Below are 24,101 nucleotides of genomic sequence, written 5' to 3' on the forward strand. Positions count from 1 at the left end.
CCCCCCCCGCCCCTTCGCCAGCACTGCGCAGCCAGGAAGGAATTTCCCCTTCCTACCCCGACACGAGGCAGCAGCTCCTGCACAACCGCAGAAACCTCCAACACCTTCCTTCCCTTTATTTTACTGAAAACTGAGAGTCTATTTTTACTGAAAGTCTATCAACAAGACACCTCTAAACCTACATGGCATCAGGTTGCATATTCCCAGAAGTTCAGTAGCAAAAAGCATACATTTATTTTCACAGCGATGTTGCCACCTCTGTTTAATGAGTATTAGGACAGGCTTAGCGTGCTTCAGCTTAGATGCAATCTGAGACTTTTCTCTTGTGAATCATACGTGTGAAGCCCTGACACTTCTTTCAAATAATAATTCTCCAAAGTTCAATAACACATTTTAGAAGCACCTCTCATGTCTTAAAACAAATATGCCATGATTCAAGCTCCTGTAAGAACTAAAGTTCAAACACCTAAAAAAAGTTGAATTCGGTACCTTAAGAATGTGTTTGGAAAAGAAGTCGGTCTTTTAAAAGGCAAAAGCTCAAACATCTCCGAATTACTAGAAAAAGATGGAAATTTGACTCTCACCAGAAAACAAAAAACTCCACAGCCCCACAGGTCTTAACAAACATTTTTGCAAAAAAGTCAGCCACAGAGATGGAATCTCATCTCACGCTTACTGCACGACTTTTTTTTTTTAGTAATTATTCAAATCATAATCTTACCTCTATGCTTTTTGAGAAAAGTTAAACAGCAAGCTGTAGAACCGAAGTGTATGCTTTACCTCCCCTCTCCCTGTCCTATTTCAGAGACTACAGTGAAAAAAGGAAAAAAACCTCTAAGACCAGAGTGTCTTCTTACACCCTTTCCAATACAGTAAGATTCCCACCCCTCTTAAAAGAAAAAAGGACCCAATAAGCTTAAATATTGAACAGTCCTAATTCAGGCTCTGATCCTATTAGACTGGCATACAACAAATTCCTACGTTATTTTTAGGAATCCCAGCAAGATGGTCATCGCTAAGATAGCGTTCCACCCATATTTGTTAAATTTCCAGCAGTATCAATGGCCATTTCTGCATTAGAATGCCATGGTTTAAAGACAGTGAATAAGTGATTCATTTTACTTTTATAATATATTCTTTCGACATTCACTGGAATGCAAGAGATTTATAAATCACATCTCCATTTCATTGGAGAATACCAGATCAGAACATTAACCTATAGATCTCTCCATTCAGTCCAATTTTTACCACACAAGAAGCAAGCATGTATTTTAGAAGTAGATAAGAAACCACTGGGTTGTCCTTGTGCCCAATTCTCATGCAATTTTGTGGCGGGATGGCAATATCTGTTATTAATTTTTGATAACACATAGATCACTGCCTGGATAACCTAAATCTTAAGACTTTTGTACATTTTGATTCCAAACATAGAAAACTATTCTACACAAGGATATATTATTCCAAAACTGTTGTAGTACTGAAACTACACTACTGTAATAGAGCTATACTTTATGAGCAATCCCCCCCCCCTAATTAATTTGATATAATCTTTTGAAAGACACAGGGCATTCATACAGTTGCTGACCAAGTATATATTTTAACCTGAAAACAGGATATCCTGTTAACTATTCAAATTATTTCTTGCAATATTCAAAATATTTCAATGTAAAGCAAAATGTAATAAAACATCAAATTTTTATTTAATCAGAAACATTACAAAAGTCAAAACAGGTTAAAAAATGGAAAATGCTCACATTTAACATCTAGAAGTTTGTCTGTAACTATTTGTGCTCAACTACTTGACATTGATCTAAGAGAATACATGCCTCAAAGACAAAAAAAAATTTGTTTCCTCCAGCGATCTTTGAAAGAAAAGGCTCAGTAAGACTGTACAATATGAGGTAGCATAAAGAAACTAAAACACATCCATCAAGTAAAGGATACTTTGTATTGCACATATGCAATCCTTTTTTTAAGGATAGAATTTGAGCATGTAAAACTTCTTAACCATCAAGTTGAAGCTCTAATTTTGTTTCTTGTGATTTCTGACAAAAAGATTAGAGACCAAAAATATAGCGAAACCAGCGGGACTTTAACTATGATGTTCAATGAGCAGAATTTCACTTTAAGAGATTTATCTTCTAAATACTTCAGTTCGTGAAAAGTAGTTAAGTAAATCAGCATCATATTTCTCAGATTTAGACAAAACAGTTTAGATAAGTCATCAAGGGACCTTCATGAGATATTACATTATGTATATTAATATTAAAGTTCAGTATTTAATAGAAGTAGACGTAAGCTTTAAATAGGAACACAAGGCTTTGAAGACAAGGAGGGAAGTTTTCCCATTTCTTTTCCAAACTGCACAGAACCAGGGTATCTTAATTAGGAATGCTAATAAAAGAAACTGCTGTGTGTAAACTACATTTTAAAGTCTTTAAAACCAAACTGAGCCTAGAAAACTGACTCAAAGCAGCACTGATTTATTCCCTCCTCAAGTTTTTCCATTCACTTATACAGAGAACTGTCTATCAAGATAAAAGTGAATAAAGAAGTAGCTATCCAGTACCTGAAGGAACAGGATATTTCATACTTCTGGTTTGTTACAAATATGCTGGCACTAAAACGACCAGCTTAACAAGCAGCTTATTAAAGAACAGAATATGGATTATCATTTTTACTGAAAGGCAACCTTTAAAATAATTGGATGTGGTTTCAGTTTGGCTTGACTCAGATTAAACAGTCCACATCAGCACTCATACCCCACTGATGAGTTATTTACATTCAGCAGCATACACAGAAAATATATGTCCGTCAAATTCCCGATCTTTACAGTCATAAAATGTTACATTTCTGGATACTTTCATGTGCACCTGCTGGAAGATTGAAGATGTAAACAAGTTAAGGAAATAGTACTCAAGCATTTTTATAATGTATTGCTTTCACAAAAACACAAAACCTGTTTGTATATTAGTGTTTGTAAAAAAAAGCAGCCAACAAAGCCTTATCAGCTTTCCTACTTAAATATGAGATGTAAGCAGCCATAACTAGAGCAAACTTGGTACAATGCCAGGAAGAAAAAATAAAATAAATCTAACAAAGCATGTGAAAGTTATGCTATTTTCCATTTTAGCAACCTTTTTCATGATGAACCATTCGGTCAATGGATATGTTTAAATGCATGCTCCTTCCAGAGAAGGATGATCACATTGACACTAACAATACCAAGAGACTAAGATGATCAGGAAAAAAGTTGCCAAAAAGCCTCAAATTTAAGATGAAAAATTATGTCAAAGTTARCTTGCAAGTCAAGATGGATTTTTATGTCTACCTTTGAAGACAGTGAAAGTTCCAGATCCATCCATGACCTTGATGTAGAAGTATTTTTGGCATATTAAATTGGCTTATTTTGTACTGTGTTGTCAATCAGTATTGTAAGCATAACCTAAGAAATTAAAGTTCTTCCCATCCTTCCCTCCCACTTCAAGTAGTCAAACTTACCTTCCCCCTTTCATAAAACAGCATGGAAAAAAAAAAAGGATATCATTGCCTCAGACTGTAAATGGCAGAGTAACTTCTTTAAAGGAGGATAACGGCACAGAGATGGAACACAACCGACCATGATTAGTTTGTGCTTGGCTCTTGTGATAGCAACATTAAGACGTCGCCAGTCCTTCAGGAGGGCGCCAAGCTGTTGAATAAGTGTAATTTGCTTTTATTTTTCCCACTTAAATTCCAGAATTTAATGTACATAAACACATTTTGAAAAATAGCATCATTTAAGTTTAAGGCTCAGGGTGGTTTTTGACTTCTAATTTGACTGAAACAAAGTCAAGGTAATATGACCAACTCACGTTTTCATCATTGCTGTTCCTAACAAAAGACACAATTATGATACTTTTGTCTCTTCCTTGGTATTTGTCTACAGTATTGACTTCCACTCTATTCTCTTTTAATGTTGCCATCAAGTCAGTGATTGTTTTTAACTGATGTCTGTATGGCGATATAATACCAATGTCTGAAGGCTTACAGCCAGCCTGAATAAAGAAGAAACAGAAAAAAATTGTCACTGCAGTTAACTTGGGATATACTTTACAGTCAGAACACCCTCAATGATTTTTACAGTGCTGCAAGATATTGTCTCTACATTGAAAGAAGTCAATGGAAATCTAGGCATAATTGGTATTAACTAAAGAAAGCATTCGTTATTGCAAGATCCCAAGCTTTGTCTTTACCCAGGACAATGACAGAAATCCTCAAAATCCTTATTCTTCCTTCTTCCTCAAAAGGCAAGCATTCAGAACTCAGATTTGTTCTGTGCTACTACTGAAGCTGACTAGATGAAATAAGCAAAAAAGGCAAATCCCTTCCCCCCTCCCTCACAAAAAAGGAAGTTCCTCATCTCTTAAAGAATTTGGCATCCTGCTTTTATTGCATCCAGGATCCGACCAGGCAAGGGACAGGGAACTGAGCGCAGATCTCAGGCCTCTCACTATACTGACTTATGTTCAACCTTCAAATTTATCATTAAAACCATCCCTCAAAGAATAACTCTATAAATGTAGTTGTGATGCATATAGCAGTGTAAAAATTAGTTATAGAGCTGTCCCTCCAAACAACATATTAAAGAAGATACCTTAATAAATAAGGACGTGAGGAAGAGTACTATTTTGGCTTCTGTCACATTACTTACACCACCTTTTTCTGCATGTTCWGGTGCTGGGACCTTTAAAAATATAAATGAAAATAATGATTCTTGCTATATACAATGGCACAGTACATTCTGATCACTAAATCACTGCATCATATTTGTTTTACAGAGTTTTAACCAAAAATAAGGCTGAATGATATTTTAGAGTAAAAAAAGTCTATATTCAGAATGCTATATTTACAAAAAAAGTTGAAATGATCTGCTAAGMTGAGTTTCCAGCAATAGCAAGTCACCTTAAGTAACTGCCAAAGCTTGATCATCTGACCTTACAGTTCATACCATATAAGCCATATGAAAAATGGATGTCTCCCAGCCTGACAAGGTGAAAGAGCAAGACATATTTCACATGCGACTTATTTTTAAATTCTCCATACAGTGATGTTTACAGCAAATTTTCCCCATTTCAACAGGGAAACTGAAAGCAGACAAGATTTTCATTTATTTATTTTTGAGAGCCTGGATTTAAAACTACAGGAAGATCTATCCAGAATGGCAGTATCAAATTTAAATTCCAAAGTTCAAAGAAGAAAAAGAAAGAGAGGTATTCACTCAATTTAGTTTCTTAACTATTAACTCCCTCTTCTGCATCAAGTATGAATGAGACCAGATATCTGGGAATAAGCTTACAAGAATTTATACTCCTGCTATCCTGGTAACCACATTTTTACAATTTATCCTCTCGGCTTATGCTTGCCTCCTTTAAAGTTTAAGCAATATCACTAACAATGAATAGTCCATCTCCTTAATGCTACAATGTTCTCTTTCTGGTCAACTAGCATACCCTTAAGCAACTGGGATCCAGCAGCAAACTTCCTGATACAAGAACAGTCTAAAACTGAGCATATACCAAGTCTGCCTCTGCCTTTGAATTTTGTGTGTAAACTACCTTATGAAAGCCAGGACTCTGTCCATTCCAGTCTTTGCATCACTGTTATTAGTGACATGCATCAACTTTGTTTTCTTTGATGCCATTTTGTTCAGTCTTCTTTCTCAGCTTTTCTGACACAGCATTGCCACTTAAAATGGTAGTCTGGCCATTTAAAATAGCATAGTCTGACCTAATATGACAATATAGCAGTGTCCTATTACAATTGGCTTTGATTCTATGAACAACCACTGTTTCCTCAATATCATCTGAGCATCTAAAATTGGAGGGTTTTTCGTAACTTTTACTGGTGGGTAGAGTAATGCATGGTTCTTACCTGCGTGAGTATTCCAGGGAAGTGGTCTCTGCCCTCTAGAGCAGTACCAGTGTACACGTACAGGATCTGACTGTACACAACATGCATCAGAAGTTTCACAAAACCAGGAATTCAGCTGGCTGGGTAGCTTATTAAGTATAATCTATGTTCAATATCTAGCATATTAAAGCATTGCAAGCGAACAAGAGCTCAGAAAGTGACAAGCCCATATATAACATTACTGCAACAGCATATAGCTTTCTTCTTGATGCAGCATAAGTATTAATAGTAGGTTTCTGCACCCACAAGTTTATTTTAGTATTCCAGCCACATGCAAAAAGGTAATCTTCGTCCTGTTCCTTAAATAGGGCACTGCACATTTCAGCAAGAATCCCATTTCTGCAACTTTTCCTCCAAACTTTTTACATGACAGTGTTCTTTCCAGTACACTGTGTACATTATAGAGGTAGAAAATATTTTCCTTCACATTAGAAGCTTCTGTTGCTTTTTCCATGTTTCTCTATACCTTGTGCCTTAATGGCTACATAGCTTAATGCTCACTATAACCTAACATTTTTTTATTTTTATTTTTTTTAACACTGCCATCATGGATTCAGTCTCTGTTTTTATGATCTGTCACAACACAACTGAATCAAGTTTACTGTAATGGGAGCTCCATTTTTTTTTTTTAATTTACTAATCTCAACACAGACCACCTAAGAGGCCTCTGAACACGCATGCACTCAATTCCCTTAGAGCAGAAATGCACTGTTTTAGTGAACGCTTGGTTTCTGTCCACATTAACATAGCTGAAAACAATACAAAATACAAAAACTATTTTAGATGAAAAAAGTTATCATCACTGCAACCTAACATTTAGAATATATGCTTGCATTTATACTTATGTACTACATTAGCATAGTACAAGGAAAAAGCTTTGGACTGAAGGTACTCAGACACCCCGGCACTAAATCAAGTACACAATTTTTAAACAAGGAAAACAAGATACTTTTTTTTTAAGCCAAGGCTGTCATAGTACATAGACTTTTGACAGGAATTCCAAGAAGAGATTTGACATTATAGCCTAATGTCTAACCAAAATCAAGAATATTTTGGAAAGTCAAGCTTTCCTTCTGATTCTACAAACAGAACAGGTGTCTTACACTCAAGATGGGCTAGGAAGGAAGAAAAGTTGAAATCAAACAGAAGCTCTCTCACATTGCCAATTTTGGTCTGATCAATAGATGAACAGTGTGTTAGTGCATTTCCTACCGGGACAAAGCTCTTCCCTGCTTTTCTGTGAAAGGGATGGCAGCTATCGAGGCATTCCTGGAAAAGGTCCCTCCCTGTTAAGTTTAGGCATTTTTAGAAATTTCTCAAAACCAGCACAGAACCACTTTAAGTCATTTAAGAGATTCTATTAGAATTCTGCTATAAAGTGAATCCCGTAGAACATGCTGGAGAGCACAGAAATAGATTGGAGACTTCTTCCGGAGGTCGTCGTAAGGCTAGGGTCAGCAGAAAGAGCTTCAGTTGCTACAGCTATTGGCAACATCCAGTGTTAAGAGGATTCAAAATAAAACCAGTGAGAAAGGAAGATGGACTCAAATCCTTACAGTCCAGTCACTAACTAGTCACACCAAGTACTAGAAACTGCAAGTGCATATTAATTTAGTCATCTTTTTTCACATGCATTTGAACTCTCCCTTATTTGACCTAGAGGCCAGTTTCTCTGTGCAATCCTTGTTGCATTTCAGTTTTATTCTTCGGACAAGAATTTCATTATGAGTCTCCATGAAACCATACACCTAAAGCAACTTACTCCTCCCTCACGCTTCAGCACGTAGAACTTCCGCAAAATTCAACAGGGACTTAAAACTATTCCTGCCAGTGGCACACAGCTTAGACACCACTGATCCGCAGCCATTGGAAACGACAGCATTCTATAGCTGCAAGGGCACCAATGTGGCTACAGACTTCAAGCTACCTTCTTTACACTAGGACAAAGTATATAGTGAATCCAGTTTCTGTAATACTGGCTGTCCGAATTAAACTTTTCAACTGCTATGAGATGAAATGTTTCTAGCAGTAGATGCACCATCACAATTCATCAGCTATATTAAATACATCTGCACATTTTACATATAACTAGGAGACCATTTTTTTWAAGATATATATTTTATCCTACCTTTAAGCTTTACAAATTCTTACACATTAACTGTATTGAAAATTTACAAAAACATAATTTTGAAAAGAGAACAATCAACTTTACCTTCTCTGTGTTTAGAAAACACACAGGTGTATCTGGTTCAAGCACTTCTTTCAACCAAGTTTTTAAGAAATCTGCGAGCACCAGTTTCAACTGTTTTAGGTTTGGCAAGTTAACAGTGGCTTTCGACACCTTCTCTGAGCCACATTCCAGTTTGCCTTCATACACTAATGTGTTACTCAGCGACATAATTTTACTAGGAATTTAAAGACAAGGAACAGTGTCAAATATTGCAGTTTAAATCCCACATTAAAAATCCTAATATAACAAATAAAAGTTTTAATACCTATTCATTCTGTATTGCACAGTTAACTGGACAACAGCATTTTGGTTTTGTTCCAGCCTCTTAAATAAGCTTTCACTCATGCCAAGATCTCTGTTACAAAACAAACAAAAAACCCCACACAGATGCATCAGTCAAAGCATTGCAGGAGCCTTCCCAAAGCTCATATTACTGATATTCGCCCAGCAGCATTTTATCTTACCTTGCTTCTGCATTCTGTACAAGTGGAGGCAGTTGCTGATGATCCCCCACCAGCACAAACCTTTTTGAGGAGAAGAGTGGGCCCAGACAGATAGGCTGGCTTATTTGGGAAGCTTCATCAACTATACAGAAATCAAACTGCTTCCGAACAAAGATGGGGTGATTTACTCCCATGCAAGATGTTGCAACCACTGGCTGAAAATTGAGACACACTTTAAGGATAAGAGACATCTTATATCCATTAACACTACATTTTGCAGAATAAAATAAGAAAAAAGTTTCCAATATATAAAATATTTCCAATTCTTACAAATTAAAAAAAGAAAGAGTGTAAGGTAAAGAAATCAAATCATTAATCCTTGAATCAGATCAGTTCACACCTTGCATATATATTGGCCTCACATATTCTTGAAGTCTTGCACTGGTTGCAAGTGACAAATGTAAAAACCAGCTTTAGAACAGGAGCTAGTTCATAACACATTCCTGCCATGCATTTAGGATGGTAACAGGTTCTAGGTAAATTCAGTTTATGGAATATGGTGAAGTGTCTACCCTAGAAAATTGGTGAGGCGAGAAGAGAATTATTCCAGAGAAAATAAAACAGCAGCACAATTATTCCCACCCCTGTGCTTCAATTGCAATCTGAAGCGACTAAAACACAAAACATTATTTCCCTTATGACTTCAGTCATTTCCCTGCAATGTCCGTTAACAGACAAATAAAGGGGGGGAGGAGGGGGCCTCGCAATGCTAGCATTTACTCCAACTACCATGAAACTTCAGTCTTTAAGTCAATTCGATTTAAAGCTGCCACTGGCTCAGTWTCCCCAACTCCCAGGACTGTCCTTTTCACTAGCAAAGCAGTACTAAGCTTTCAATCAGAAATTAATTAGTTTTTGGTCAGATCAGCTCAACAGTGCAACTCTCCATCTTCCCCACCCTCTGACTGCACAAAAGTCACAACGGGCACAAGTGGGAGGGAAAGAGGGACAAACAACAACATGAAAAAAGATGGAGGAGGAGGTTGCAGTTACATCACCTTTCCCTTAAAGGGATCAAGCTGCCATGGAACCACATATTGATCTATTTGGGGCAAGACCATGTCAGGATAAGATATATATGTAAACCATACCATGAAACAAGATCTCAGATAAAAGCACTAGAGTCTTTGGGAACTATTACTTATGGTAATTAGTTATTTTGTGTAGACATAAAAAATGCTTTTCAACTTTCAGTTTTTTGTCATTACTGGCTATAAATAAATTGRGGTGATACAGAAATTGAATATCTCTTTTCAGCTCAGATTCCTTGTACCAGTAACACACCTTTGGGATAGGTTCCTTCTCTACAGTATCTGAACAACCAGAATACTAATGTAATGATCTATAATGTTTTGCTGGGCTAGCAAAAATTCTTTTCTCACCTGACTGTTATAGAGCTCTTCCAAATCAGTTACAGATTTAATCGATTTTGACCTGCAAATTTCTTCTTCTGTAAACTTCCGTATATCTGGATGAACCTTCTGAGCTCGCCCCAAGCGCAAGAACCCTACTTTGAATTTGGCTAGCTTCAGCAGGATATTGTCTACAGCAGTGTGTGTAAAACTGGTCAGAAGAACGCTGAAGCCACAAGCAGAAAGAATTCTCACCTAATCATTAGCACAGGAAAGGAAAAAGTTAACAGTTTACATACAAGAATCAGCAATTCCAAGTCGGATTGAAATCCGACAAATCTCAGAGGGAACCAGTTACGACTTCATTTACATCAGCCTTTCTGGCCAGATCTACCACTTAGCTATTGTAAAGGCAATACGGGCAGTAGACCTGATGGTTCCCGTAAACAGCAGGCTTACTATACATGTTGCACATAGTGAGAGATAAGAACATCCCTGCACTGGAAAGGTGGCACTCTAAAGCAGGCCACCGCCGTTGGAACAAGTCATGCAGCCCATACCCAGAAATGCTTTGATCCAGGACAATTAAGCCACACAGAGGGATTCAGCAGTGAACTAATCCGTTAATAGCAGCAGCTGCCTGCTCTCTGTCCTCCTCTTTCCCCATGAGTTTTCTTGTGCAGCAGGGAAGGAAAGAGGGCAAAACATCCATTCAGGAAAGATGACAACTGGAGGTAAGGTGTTGCTGCTATTTCAAGAACAACTCACTCAGCCCACAGCCATAATCCAGTATGCTCCTACAGGACATTCCTGGGGAAACAGGACCACCAGCTAGAGCAGTTGGCCAGCAGGCTGCACACAGCTTCAGCACCATGGATTTATATGATTTATAATGGGTGAGTTGCAGACTTCCCCAAGGAGTCCTTTTTTGAGCTGTCATTCAGGATTTGAGGACTTACTTTTGGGGATGATGAATTTTAACATCAAAGTGAGATATTTGATTTTAAAATCAAAATGATTAAGTATCACAATTCAGTCTTCTCTCTCCCATGTACATATTTTTAGTTCTACCAAATGTAAGTTAAGTAGAAAGAAACATGTAGTCTTCTTTGAAGTTATGCAGATAGCAGTTGACTAAGCCATCACAATTGTTTTAGAAAAGTATGCACTATGCAGTTTAATGCTCTCCTCTAAATCTAACAAAAATTTTCAACATCAAGTTACATGATCTTACCAGAGCACATATTGTAGTAGTTTTTCCCGTTCCAGGCATGCCCACAATAAGCGTGTAGTCCTTTGAAAGTAGCACTTGCTTCATTGCCTGTTTCTGAGGCTTATTCAGACCTTTAAAGAAAAAAAAAAAGCGAAATGTCTATAGTTAATAATAGTTATAATAATTTTTGTATTTAAAAAAAACAATCGAGTTTCCTCCTCTGCTAAAGCCGTTAAAAAGAAAGAGTGAGCAAAGCAAGCCTGTAGATTCTGATGAAGTAATGGTGTTAAACACCACAGCGCACACACAAGCAGTACCGGTCTGCCCTACAGCCCTACAAATAAGTCATTGAAGACATTCTTCTTCATAGAATTCATTCTTCTTCCTTTTGTGTTTTTTTCTAATATCCTAAATGACCATCTCCATAAGATGTCTTGTAAAGACATTTCTATTTTATCATACCCATTTTCATGTTCAAACATATACCTTGCTGCAAAGGAAAATAAACTGCACAGATAGCATCATCCTGAAAGAAAAACATTAAATCAGAGCTGTTTTTCCAGTCTGATGCAGATGAACAGTGCATTGCAGCTATCGGGACTGGGCAAAGCTCAGTTAAAAAAATAAAATGTGCCACTAGATTTACTGTTTAAAAGAAAAAAAACAAAAACACACACATATGGCTTGCAAGTACTCTTTCCATGGGAAGGTACTGTTCTTCAGCTCTTCCAGTACACTCAATAATCTGTCATTCTTGAATTTCAGCATATACTTCCTCCTTTAATTTCCTATCCCTTCAGTGGTTGGACAGGAGGCTGGGCAAAATTCTTATTTAAAGCAGACCTCAAAGCAACAAGCCACATCTTTGTCTTCAGACCAAATTTTTGTAAGAGTTCTATTTGCTCTAAGAGAATTCAGTTAAATTTCTGTTTTCACAGACAACTCTGAAAGAACGATGGAGTATTTTCAGTGAATGAATGACACTTCCATATACATAATATAATTTTGTTTTACAGAACTCCCACAAAGCAGCATACACTACACTATATCCAACAGGTCAGCAAGAACGCCAATACAAGGGAACGCTCACACYAAAGCTCAGTTGCTTCCGCCTCCTCAGAGTCTGTTTCCCCTGTCCCAAGAGCCTTCCCTGCCCCTGATTTTCTGCAAGTTAGAGATGTAGTCATGTGGTACTCTGTTTGAAACTAAGCTGCAGGAACTAACAAAAGTAAAATTAGAATTCTAAAGAAACATTAGCCATTCTTCCAACTTGTTTATGAATTTTATCATAAGAAAGATTTTGTTTTTATCTTTAAACAGAAAACTATAATTGGACCTCAAAGTAGGAAAAAAACCTTCTATTTAATGTGATAAACGCTTTGGCAATAGAGGCTTACTTCTAAGCGGAGGACTTGGGGGGGGGGGGTAAGAAAACACAGACTTCATACCTTTTAAAATATTTGCAACAGTTTCCTTTGCTTCAGGAGGAAGCACAGAGCTCAGATGCTGAATAAACCGCGGTTTGTGGAAGTCAATTATCAAGTTGCGAAGCTTTTCACTGTGGAAAGAGAAACAAAAACCCAGAGTTACCAATCGAGAAACTCTACCTAAAATATTAAAAATGTGCAAGTTATTTGATTTTTTTTTTTTTTTTTTTTTTTAAATACCTGACTGGGGAGTCTTCCATCAATTTGGAAAGATTTTCGAGGGGGACACTTATACCAAAGTCTCCTTCTTCGTGATCCAACCTAAATACAGTGTTCTTTGGGAGCTTTGACAAATTCCTGAAGGATGACAGTACCACGGACAAAATAATTTTAAGGAACACGCTGACGATTAAAGACTTATTACTAAGTGTTAAGTGAAACCTCCCTAAAGTCACAGAGTGAAGCAATAGCTGGAACACCCAACCTGATAACTCATCTGAGGTAAGATGTGAACAAAGCCCAATTTAAAGGCAGTATAGTCGGAATAATGAAAGTTGCTATTAACACAGTAATCCACGTAGTCTCATGTTAGAGTCACAAGTAAATGGAATTTACAAGCACGCTTTCAATTAAACAACCTTGTTAAATATACAGGCGTAGACATAGACCAAAGCCCAGCGTTTTTAATCGAGATGCAAGATTTCTGGAGGTGTACTTCCCCAGTCCCAGCAAGATTAATCAGACCCCTGTCAGAGCTTTGTGGGGGCCCAGAAGTACCCTTCCTGATGCCAGTATTTTAATGCCTTCAGACAGAWTTTTTCCCCCCCCTCTAATACCTGCTCAAAAAACAGGAGACACTTGTAACAGTGACTTCTCTAACATAGCCAGCAGCCAAACCAAGTAAACCATTTTCCTCTCCACTCACAACCACTCTATCACCAGCCAGGAGGTTTGTTATAGGCATCGCACCATTTTTACGTTGGAAAGAATGTAGATATTGTCCCTCATAAATTTCCTGCACTTGACCAATTCTGATCATGTTTCCAACACAATCTCCAGCCTTCTCTCTGTGAAGATATTAAAAAAATACAGATATATATTCAAGTCTAATATCATTTCAGAGAAAGGAATATTCTAAGGAAAAAAAACCCACAAGAACCAGGAAGATTAAATTTAAAGGTTACTTTACAATAGCCATTTTGATTTCAGAAAAGACTGCCAGTCATGCCTAGGAATATGGTCCAAATGCACATCATTATTTGTCAAATAAACCTGCAGGGAAGCAGTGCAACGAGATGGGCTCGCAGTCAACATTCAGCCTCAGCCCTCAAAAGCAAAACAGAATTACACAACTTTTACTCCCGAAGGCTGAGGCTGCAATTCACCGCTTCCTATGTGGAACTTAAGCAGATAAACAAAAAGTCAAGTATCCTATTGCAAATACAAAACCAGTAAATACAGTAGACTAATGCCTTCATTAGGTCACATCTCACAGAGGGGGAGGAATAAAAAAAAAAAGCATATGCAAGGAAGCATATTTGAATATTTCTAAAAGGACTGGAAAAACAACTAGTTTCCCTTGTAGGGAAAGCACAAGTATATAGTGCCTTACTTCCAGTTACTGCAGGGGGCATCATTTGCACCAGGTTAAAAATTACCTCTTACCTTTCCAAAGAAGGTATCATCCATATATTTTTAGATGCCTTTTTACTCTCTCCACTTTGCAGCTCCAAGGTTAACATGAGATACCACAGGCTGAAATACTCTAAGTGGGAGGGTTTCAGGTGCTGGGTCTCTTTTTCAATAATGGGTACCATAACAGGAGGAAGAGACACACTGGCCATCTTCTGTTCTACAGCTCTAGGATTAGACCCAAACACAGAAAAGAGTCAGCCTGTACCTTCTTCCTTGCAAGTCTGCATGTACATAATGCTAATCTAAACATATATTGTAACACAGGAAAACATATCAGATTAATCTGTCATCATTGAAATAAAGTGGAACTCGTATCATTTGTTCATATGAACAATCTAATAGTAATAACTTGAGATCAGCTCCATGATTTTGAATGATTAAAGGCAAAAAGTTACTGAAAGGCCACGTATAGGTATTTCAAGGATAGCACTGTATATATTTAGCTATTTGATCTTCTATTCCCTCTTTTGGTAAGATATGACTACCATACTGAGATTTAGCTAAGTGAAGGGAATTCCACAGTTAATACACAAACAGTCAATTCACTTCTTCTAGTCAACTTATCTCAAAACAAAACATCCATAGATATTATACATAGTCATGTACATAAATTGCAGCCTTCAAGAGGAAAAAAGTTAGTTCTAAGAAAGTGGAAAGAAAGCTACTCTATTAGGAATAATCCTATTGCCATAACAGCTAAATATTAGAAATAGTATTTCACACAAATTAGTCTAGTTTAGACAAAAAATACTGTGTACAGGGTAAAAGGGAAAGAGTTGTTAACCAGCCATAACTCAGTTCTATTCCCTCAAAAGATTGCCAGTTTGGAGAGTTGCAAGGATATAGCTTTATTAACATAATTCTTATTAACTTAGGTACAACAGAAATTTGTTATTTTCATTAACTATTATATTAAGACTTATCTCAGATTTTGTCCTGATGAAAATACATCTGAATAAACAGGTAAATCTCTGCAGAATCAGGGACTTACTTGCTTACACTGTAAAAGTTGCACAGGAGTCTACGGAACATTATTTATTTGGGGGTGAAAGAGTCATCACAGAAATACAAAACTGTGCACCAGAAAAGAAACCCAACAGTATCAAAAGCTGCAATTCAAGCTTATTTAAAAACAAGAGTCCAACTATCTCTTTTTTATTATTATTTTTTACCTGCTATATAGAAAGCAATTGTGTATTTGGGAGCAGTATTTACAGGCTTGACTGTCATCAATTACAGGAGGCAAAGCAGCAAGCTGTGCTTGCTTTCTTCCCACAGCAGACTTACATGTACTGTGCATTAAGTAGAAGGCCACCTGGTTTCTTAACTTAATTAATTCTGTGAAGAAAAGAACAAACTAAGCTGATATTTTGGGTTTTGTTTTTAATCATTTCTAACTCAAAAGTAACCAGCCATCAACTTTTTATTAGACAGTTAAGAAGTAGGTATTTATTTAGCAAGAAGCCCTAATAGAGTATTAATAAAGTATACTTTAACTAATCTAATATGACAGATATGGTCAAGAGTAAACCATACATTTATAACACCTACTAAAATGTTTCATTGTAATTAAGATAGTGAAGTATGGTTTCCGGAGCTAGGGAACAACTTTACCTCTTCTATCCATGCGAGTTCCGGAAACAGGATACATAGTACCAGTTTTAAGATAAAGAAGAAATCCAGCTCCAGGATCTACTCTCCGTTCTAAATTCAGCAACGTATACAGAATAACCTGAAAACATGATATATATATTTGTAATACACAGTAATAAGTTTAAAGTACATTATAAGCTGCATTTCCATAATTTATATAATTAAGCAGTCATTACTATCACAGGTAATCTAGAAAGTATAAGCAGTAAACATCTAACCAAGGATTTCAATCAAAAGGTATCTTCCTTAGCAAAAGCTAGTACAAACCTACTACCTCTAAGTCAGATCAGTTGCCTGGAAAGAGGCACCATTTCTTGAAGCAATTTGCCTCAGTCCAATAATTGAATGTAGTAACAGGAGACTAAACAGATTTTTCAGGCTAAAAAAACCCATAAATGTGTGTTTTAAAGTGTAAACATATACAATTCCCACACCTCAGTTCATTTTCATTTTATAAGAGCAGCTTTGGGCTGCTGCGATTAGCCATCCCTAATTTTAAATTATATCACACACAAACAAGAAGTTTCACATTCATAACAAAAAAGGTCATCTAATAAAAGTTTATACACAGTCACCAATACAGATAATTCACATATATTATTTGTACCTGACTTCTGTGTTCTATGGAGTTAGATTCTTTGCCAGACTTGAGTTCTAACGGCATTATCCTAGACTGTACTCCAGACTGGCAATGTATTTTCACACCGGCTGTAACATCAATCTTTCCCTTCAGCCCAAACCTGGGAGACCAGATAGTCTCTTCAATGTCTAGGATATCCACAATTTCTATCTTAGAAGAGAAATCTTCTATTTTTCCATCACTTGACCTAGGAAGAAAATAAAGCAAGCCAGAAGTTACCAATTTCCCTTAATATTTCTCCTTAATATTATAATATTACAAGTGTTATAATTAAGTAACAATGACTTTTGCATTATAGGCACTCTTTAAGCACTAACTTCAGAAAGAAAGTGAGACTTGCTCAAACTATCCTTCTATGAATGGAGTAAACATCACATCAGAAAGTTATTTTAAAATCACACTTCACCATGTAGTTTTGCTATTCACCTCAATTTCAAACTAAGTTAAAAAAATCGTAAACTGTTTTTACTAGTTTTTGGTCTTTTCTGAATGAACACACCCTAAAACATTTAGTTTCTTCAAAAGGCTTAGTGACGCATACTGGAAAGTAGCAGACAGGTTTTACTTGGATACGCCAGTTCATGAAACTTAAATATTACAATTGATAAGAAGAAGCCCTAGGCAGGAAGAGCTCTGCCACAACTGTGTGAAAACACTGTTTCACTGATAAACTTATCTCAGTAAAGAATTGCATTTGATTAATAGTTTCATATTGTAGTTTGTAGACTTATACATATCAAAATATCTTTTGGGTCAGTCAGCTGATCAAACATGCTAATTCTTCTAATCACTAACATTTCTACTCTGTATGACATTGTTTACAAAGAATAAGACCAATATTTGTCAGTTCTTCCTCTGTCTGATAATAACCATTCTTAATGTCTTCCCAGTACTTGCAACAGCAATTAAACATGCAGCTCTCAAAGAAAATTGTCTAGGCAACGAGGCCATCATCTACATCACTGAACAGATTCACATAAGTTTTCTTTAAAAATAAGAAATGAGTCAAACATAATATACTGTGAAGTTTTAATTAGCTTTTCCTAAGGGTAGAAAAAACAACATAGAATGATTAACTTTTAAATCTGACTTCTTACAGTTTTAGYTGCATTTTATTTTGGTTAGCTGGATTGTGCATGAAGTCTTCTGCCCATTTAAGAAATGATGGCAAATATTCTTCTACTTCCTGCATTATTTCTTTTTGTTTCAGATTTAAGAGATACCTAAAAAACCAAAAACATACCTGTTAACAAGACAGGAATATTAGTTTTGCCTCTGGTATTCAAGTACTAGCAAGATTTACGGAAATAACCATGATGGAAGAACCACCAATAACACGTAGAAAATGACAGATTCATTAAGGTTCAACTTGGTTGACCAATGTTTAAAACTATAGTTTAGCATCTATTAGGAGAGACAGCATACATTCTATTCATTTCTGATATAATTCATTTGGAACAAAGGGCATAAAAAAAAMCAAAACATATATCAGCAAGGTAGAACTGAAGAAACAAAACTGACAGTAAAACTGCATTTAAAACTGGCTATTCCTAGGCTTTATGCAAGGTTGAGAACATTTAAAAACAAAAAACCCAAAACAAACAAAACCCAAAGCACACGCGCACGCACACACACACCCTCCCCCCCATTTAATTGTATTCATTTTTTGTCCTAATACACTGGTCTACTAATTGTCTTTCATATAAATTTTGACAGGCTCTAAACCATTTTAATTGGGAAGGAATATGATCCTCTTCAGAGCATCACTACAGTTACAAACACAAAAAGGCAGAAATGTCATTAACAGAGTCTAATCAYGTAGGCATTAGATAGTTCAGTGCTTGCACTCACTGGAAATAAAGGCATTATTTTATAGCACCAGAGAAACACAAGGGGGCTTTACACGAGAAAATCCATACAAATGCAAATGATCACAGGCATCAGACCTTTCTGTCCTAACAGTAGTCCACATGTGCAAAGAGGAATTGCAATCAATAGTTTCAAACACAGAGACCAGTAAGATACAAAAACCTTTAAGTAATCTTAGAGGTCACAATAAAAATACCACAAATCTTAGTATCAGAACCAGAGTAACATTTAGTTACAATTTTAACTTTCAGCTTCTCAGGGATTAAGGGCTGCTGACATTTCCCCAACATATAATCTCTAATACTGAAGTTATATTAGGATTTTTACATTAATTGAATTCAATTTTAATCAAGTCTGTAGTAAAATCATAAAACTGACAACCATTCATTTTGCCATTTGTTGATGGAAATATTAAGACTGCTTATTTGACTAGCATTTCTACCAGCTTTGTGCAGAAAATAAGTTCAAAGTCCCTAAATTTATGGGCCTTTAGGCAACCCGATAAAGAACACGAAAATAACAGATCTCTCAGTGCAAGCTTGGTCAGTCAGAAGTTTGTTTCATTTCCTCAGGATCAACATTAATTATGTTTGTCACATTTAGCTCAGCTTTGAGATGCATGGAAATCTAATGTTACAGACACAACTCAAGCCTTGATGGCCTGGCAAAAAACAGCTGTAGTTCCTCGAGAAGCATAATTCAAATTTATAAGAGTAGCTCAGCAGGGAAGGTAAATTAAATTACATTCTGAAACAGAGAAGTACCTTACTAAGAGATATCAAAGTTTCATTAAACAAGGACATTCGGCAGAATACTCTGCAGTTCGTAGTGCTCCACTAAGTAGATATTTATCTGCTAGTTTAAAAAAAAAAAAAAAAAAGTAATGCTACTCACATTTCTTTAAGATACTTTTGTCCATAGACAGTTTTATTTGCTAGTTCTTCTACTTTTTCATGGGTCAAGCTATTTGTTACTGCTTGCTGGAAAATTTCATGAAGAATTGTACCAACGAGCATTTGGTGTGAGCCAGACTCAGAGCGCTACAACAGAAGTCATACAACATAAAGTAAGCTTTATGTCCACTTTATGCAACTTTTATACAAAATTTTTGGTTTTCATCTGCTGCACATGATGGACAGCACCCATTTCATTACAAAATCACATTTCCTGTGTTTTAACATGGCACACAACGTAATTCCAACACCACTATGCCTCAGAAACCTGTCTCACCATCACCAGAATTAGACTCTGTAGACTCATAAGAATTTAGTAAGTTATGACCTCTGCACAAGCCACCAGTAAATGATTGGATAACTAACAGTATGTTTTGCAAGTACTTATTGATATCTTCTATGGATTTGGCAAATAAAGGTTTCACTCCAGCATGTGGAAAGTGGTGTGATCCTGGAATCAGGACCCTCTGCACTGTCCCTTACAAATGATTCTTAGCTTACTCCCATCACTTCTCTAATGAAGGCCTCCTGTCACCATCTCCTCACAGTCTTAATCTCCTATACTTCAGTTTCTCATTCCAGCCATGGTCTCCCAGCCAGCTTGTTTCCTACTCCACTCTGGTTCCCTTCCCCATTTAGATTTGTATTCCCACCACGTCTAGAAGGGTTTTGTTTTAGCTGAAACTGGCAGATGTTGCCTACCACAAGAAATCTTTCTTCTTTTCAACTCCCAGCACATGCATTTGGATTCCAGACAGCCCACACCAACCCTGATTACAGTACAGGTGTATTTCTGCTTGATCTTCAGGTGTGTTCCTGCCTAATCAGCTAAAGCATGCCCCTCCTACAGTATTAGAGTAGGTATTCTAGAAAAAGTCTCAACTGAACAATGTAGGCTGATTTTTCAAAGGCTTTAAACTTGGCCAAATGTGGTTATGTTTTTCAGAGGGCCAATAAGAGACACATCCCTCACAAAGGATTCATATCCATAGAAGATGTGGCTGAGAATACAGAAATTACCAAAAGTTGCTAGAATTTTAAGTGGGCAGAAAAAGTTTTTTTGCCCTATTAAGAATACAAGATTATTTCAGCAGAAATTCTCAAAAAAAAACCCAAAAAAACGCCACAAGTAGCCCAGCCAGAGACAAACAGACAGTTTCCATTCTAAATTCTGTTTTGTAAACATTATGAACAGCTAATAACTACATTTTGCAATACAGTGTCTCAGCTGGTTTTAATGTCAGGCAAAACCACCAGTCTCGATAAATGAAACAGTAACTAATCACATTAAAACACTGAAGCTCTATAATTAACACTCACCCTAAATTTTTCACTCAGCACTGCTCTTCTCATACATCGAATACTACTTGATATTGTAGTGCCAGAAAGCAGCAGGTCTGGGTAAAGAATCAGATATCCAGACTGTTCATTTATTATCCAGGTACCAGAGCTACACTCCCCTTCTAAATGAATGATGTCTCCTGGAACAACTGGAACAGAATCCCTATAAAGTAACACATTTGAATAACCACTTGTAAGCTAAGGACACCAAACATTCAAAGCTGTATTAATATATTTCACAGATTCATCATACTTTGAAAGAGCTTTTCTTCTTTTTATAAGAAATTCACTTGAATTCTGCAAATGAATACAGGACTTTTTACTAACAAAACTTGCTTAATTTTGAGTACCAGATAATGTGTCAAAACAACCTGCATGTAGGGAAACCTGGTAGACTTCAAGCTATTCCAGCCCCACCTGTTGAGCCATTTCAGTATCATTACATTTTATATTGGCCTACTGCTCTCGCACGTTACATGAGAACTACCTTAGCTACTCTGCTTGTTTCAGAAGGTCAGCAGAATATTTTTACCAACTTGCAAATTTCAAGGTTCAAAATAATTTATACTTTCTCTTCCAAGAAATGAAGTCTTAGACCTTTTTCCTGTCTTTCAGACTCCAGCATAAAGTGAAAAGCAGTACCAAATAGCTAGTGCATGCATGTTCCAAAAGACTGAACTAGTCCTTTCTTTTATAACATACCATGCAATGCACAAATACCTAAATTGGAATCCTCCCTGATGCACACTTGAAAAACTCTTTTCCAGTGGAGCTCAAGCTAAGGTGATCTTACCAGCCTGTACAAAACCTCATGTTTTATAGACATGTCTTCATACATTATTTAAAAGAACACTTTTAATTGTTGCAAGACATCACGCAGACAAAATGCTCTGCTTTGAGTTTACTGCCTTGCTCTTTATTAGTATGAACACAGGACTGAATATATTAAAACTTTGGGGTAGCAATACTTGCTCAATGCAAGTAAGCCTGACATCAGTTGTCCTCAGGATGAATATCCATTACACTAATATATTGACAATACTACATTTGAGAAAGTTTGTTTAAATAAAACATTTCTTATCATTTTTAAGAGAGCAAAACTCATTTCAAAGGCAACACAAAACATAGCTAATAATCCACTCTCCCCTTTTCAGATATGAAAATATGACTTTTTAGATATGACTTTTTCAGCCTGTGTTTCTTCATGGATTACCAGCCATTCCTCAGAATGCACAGCTCTGTATCTTCCAGTGACTGAGATGCYGTAATGGTCAGGTGTTTCTCCGGGCCCATGCCATTTCTCTGTACTACGCTGACTTCCAACACACGGTATCTGTTGTTCAAGCCACTCTTAAGTRTCGCATCAGAGAAGTCAGTCACCGTCCTCTGAAAACTGAAGCAACAATTCATTAATGCAGACAAAGACACGACACCAATCTAAAAGAAAACAGCCAGTCCACAGTCAGGAAGAGTAAAGCTTCAACCCCCTTCAGTTTTCTAAGGGGCACACTAAGTTTTATAAGGGCAGAAAAGAGGAAATTTCTCTCTGCTATTTTTTCCTCAAGTTATCTCTTCAGGCAACAAGGATGGAAGACCAGCGTTTGGACAGATATAACAAAGGAAAGAGACACAGACAGCAAATAAGTTGCTGTCTATTGCAGTTATTGCTTCACTTTGGTGTCCGGACATTTGGATCCAGTTGGAAGTTAGTTATAACGTAAGGGCAAACAGCGGTTACACGCCAAACAGCGGCGGGGAGCAGCTGCCTCTCGCTGACTCACCGCTCCAAGTAGCCGCTCGTGGACCTTCCCGCGCGCTTCCTACCTCTTCCCCCGCCTGCTTAAGGCCTCGGCCAGGCCGTCCCGCTCCCGCTCCGCGGCCCCCTCCCCGCCGCCCGTGCCCTGAGGCGCCCCGGAGGGACCGAGCGAGGCGGCGGGGGCGGGGAGGAGGAGAGGAGACAAGGGCGGGAAGCGAGAGGTGGGGGGGGGGGGCGCCGAGCGGGGCAACGGCAGCGAACGCGGCCGCGCGCCGCGCTTTAAATTTCAAACCCGGCGCGCCCGCAGCCGCGCGCAACGGCCGCCTCCGCCCGCTTCTTCCCGCGCTCCGCCAATACCTCTCCGCCATGACCAGCGCCCGCAGCCGCGCGCGGCTCTTCCCGCCGCGGCGCCAAGCGCAGCCCGCACCCCAACACCGAGGCGAGGCGAGCAGACCGGCAGGTGCGGACCCCTCCGGGCGCCGCTCCTCACAGGGCCCCGCCCACACGGCCGGGGCGCATGCGCAATAGCGCCGCGCTCCGCCGGCGCCGCGGCTAAACGCCCGTCTCCCCGCCCACCCCGCGGCAAGCCCCGCCCGTCTCCCCGCCCAGATCAGGCGCAGGCCGCCGGCGCAGCCAATGAGAGCTGCCGGCTGCGGCGGGGCGGCCGCGCTTCCCGCGCGCGRGGAGAACGGTTGGGTGCGAGCGGGCAGGCGGGCGCGTGGCTCGCCTCAGCCGCCCGCCGCGGGGGAGGGGCTGCGCTCTGAGGGAGCCTAACGGTCGCCTCCGTTACATCTGTGCTGGAGACGGTGGTTCTTTAGCGTATCTGTCCTTTCCTTCCACAGCGTTAACTGCTGTGACAACTGCGGCGCCTCTTCTGAGAGCACTGCAGTAGCAAAAAATAATCAGTGTGCCCTTCCCTCCCAAGTAATTATGGGCAAATCTCAGCCTGACAGTTTGGGAGCGCTTCTTCTCTGAAGAGAACCTGCCACACATTCGGCCCTGCTAGCTGACAGCAGACGGAGGTGTTCTGATGCAAAGCAGAAGTTTCAGGTATACAGATTTTCTTTCTTCACTTATTTTTTGGCCACTACTTTGGAAAGCATTCTGATTCTGAGGCTGTCAGTTATATCTATAGTAAGGATTGAAGTGACCCAGGGACTAAATCTATCCCCAATAAATCCGTATCRCAGTTCTGATGTTAAAATGCCAAGAACGGTGTAGAGCTTGGTCTTGCACCTCTTTTACATTGCCAAAAGTTGGGGAACAGTATCAGGCTTCAGTCCCACAAAAAACTAAGTTTTGGTCCATGGTTGGACACCCTACCAGGGAGACCAGAGCTCGAATGTTAAAAGGTGACATCATACTTAAGTATGCCCCTTTACCTTTTGGGGGGAAAATCCTGAAATACATGCAGTAGACTACACTTACGTGTGTTTCCATTGTGGAACTTCTAATATATGCTTATTTGTAATTGAATAGCTAGGTATCTCTGCTTTTAAACACACTGTCACATAATT

The 24,101-nt window shown here is 38.2% G+C and overlaps 1 protein-coding gene across 5 annotated transcripts; it reads right to left on the reverse strand.

Annotated features, from left to right (window-relative positions):
- Positions 1-1,688: 1,688 nt before the first annotated feature.
- Positions 1,689-23,060, reverse strand: DNA2 (DNA replication helicase/nuclease 2). 5 transcript variants are annotated; one of them, XM_026059916.1, is made up of 21 exons: positions 22,942-23,060; positions 22,042-22,221; positions 20,808-20,991; positions 19,429-19,574; positions 17,763-17,888; positions 16,633-16,852; positions 15,987-16,104; positions 15,545-15,710; positions 14,343-14,537; positions 13,514-13,744; positions 12,918-13,034; positions 12,699-12,808; positions 11,272-11,381; positions 10,068-10,292; positions 8,647-8,840; positions 8,448-8,537; positions 8,165-8,357; positions 4,637-4,726; positions 3,855-4,037; positions 3,545-3,691; positions 1,689-2,892 (listed from the first exon to the last, which is right to left on the reverse strand). In XM_026059916.1, exons 1-21 carry the CDS (start codon positions 22,950-22,952, stop codon positions 2,836-2,838), a joined length of 3,093 nt encoding a protein of 1,030 aa, XP_025915701.1. In that variant the 5' UTR covers positions 22,953-23,060; the 3' UTR covers positions 1,689-2,835. The 5 variants fall into 5 exon arrangements, with proteins under 5 accessions (XP_025915701.1, XP_025915702.1, XP_025915705.1 ...); XM_026059917.1 differs by having other exon boundaries at positions 1,689-2,876; positions 3,502-3,691; XM_026059920.1 differs by lacking the exon at positions 10,068-10,292.
- Positions 23,061-24,101: the final 1,041 nt, after the last annotated feature.

Source organism: Apteryx rowi, unplaced genomic scaffold, assembly GCF_003343035.1.
Source record: "Apteryx rowi isolate R43461 unplaced genomic scaffold, aptRow1 scaffold_162, whole genome shotgun sequence".
Classification (NCBI taxonomy): Eukaryota; Metazoa; Chordata; class Aves; order Apterygiformes; family Apterygidae; genus Apteryx; species Apteryx rowi.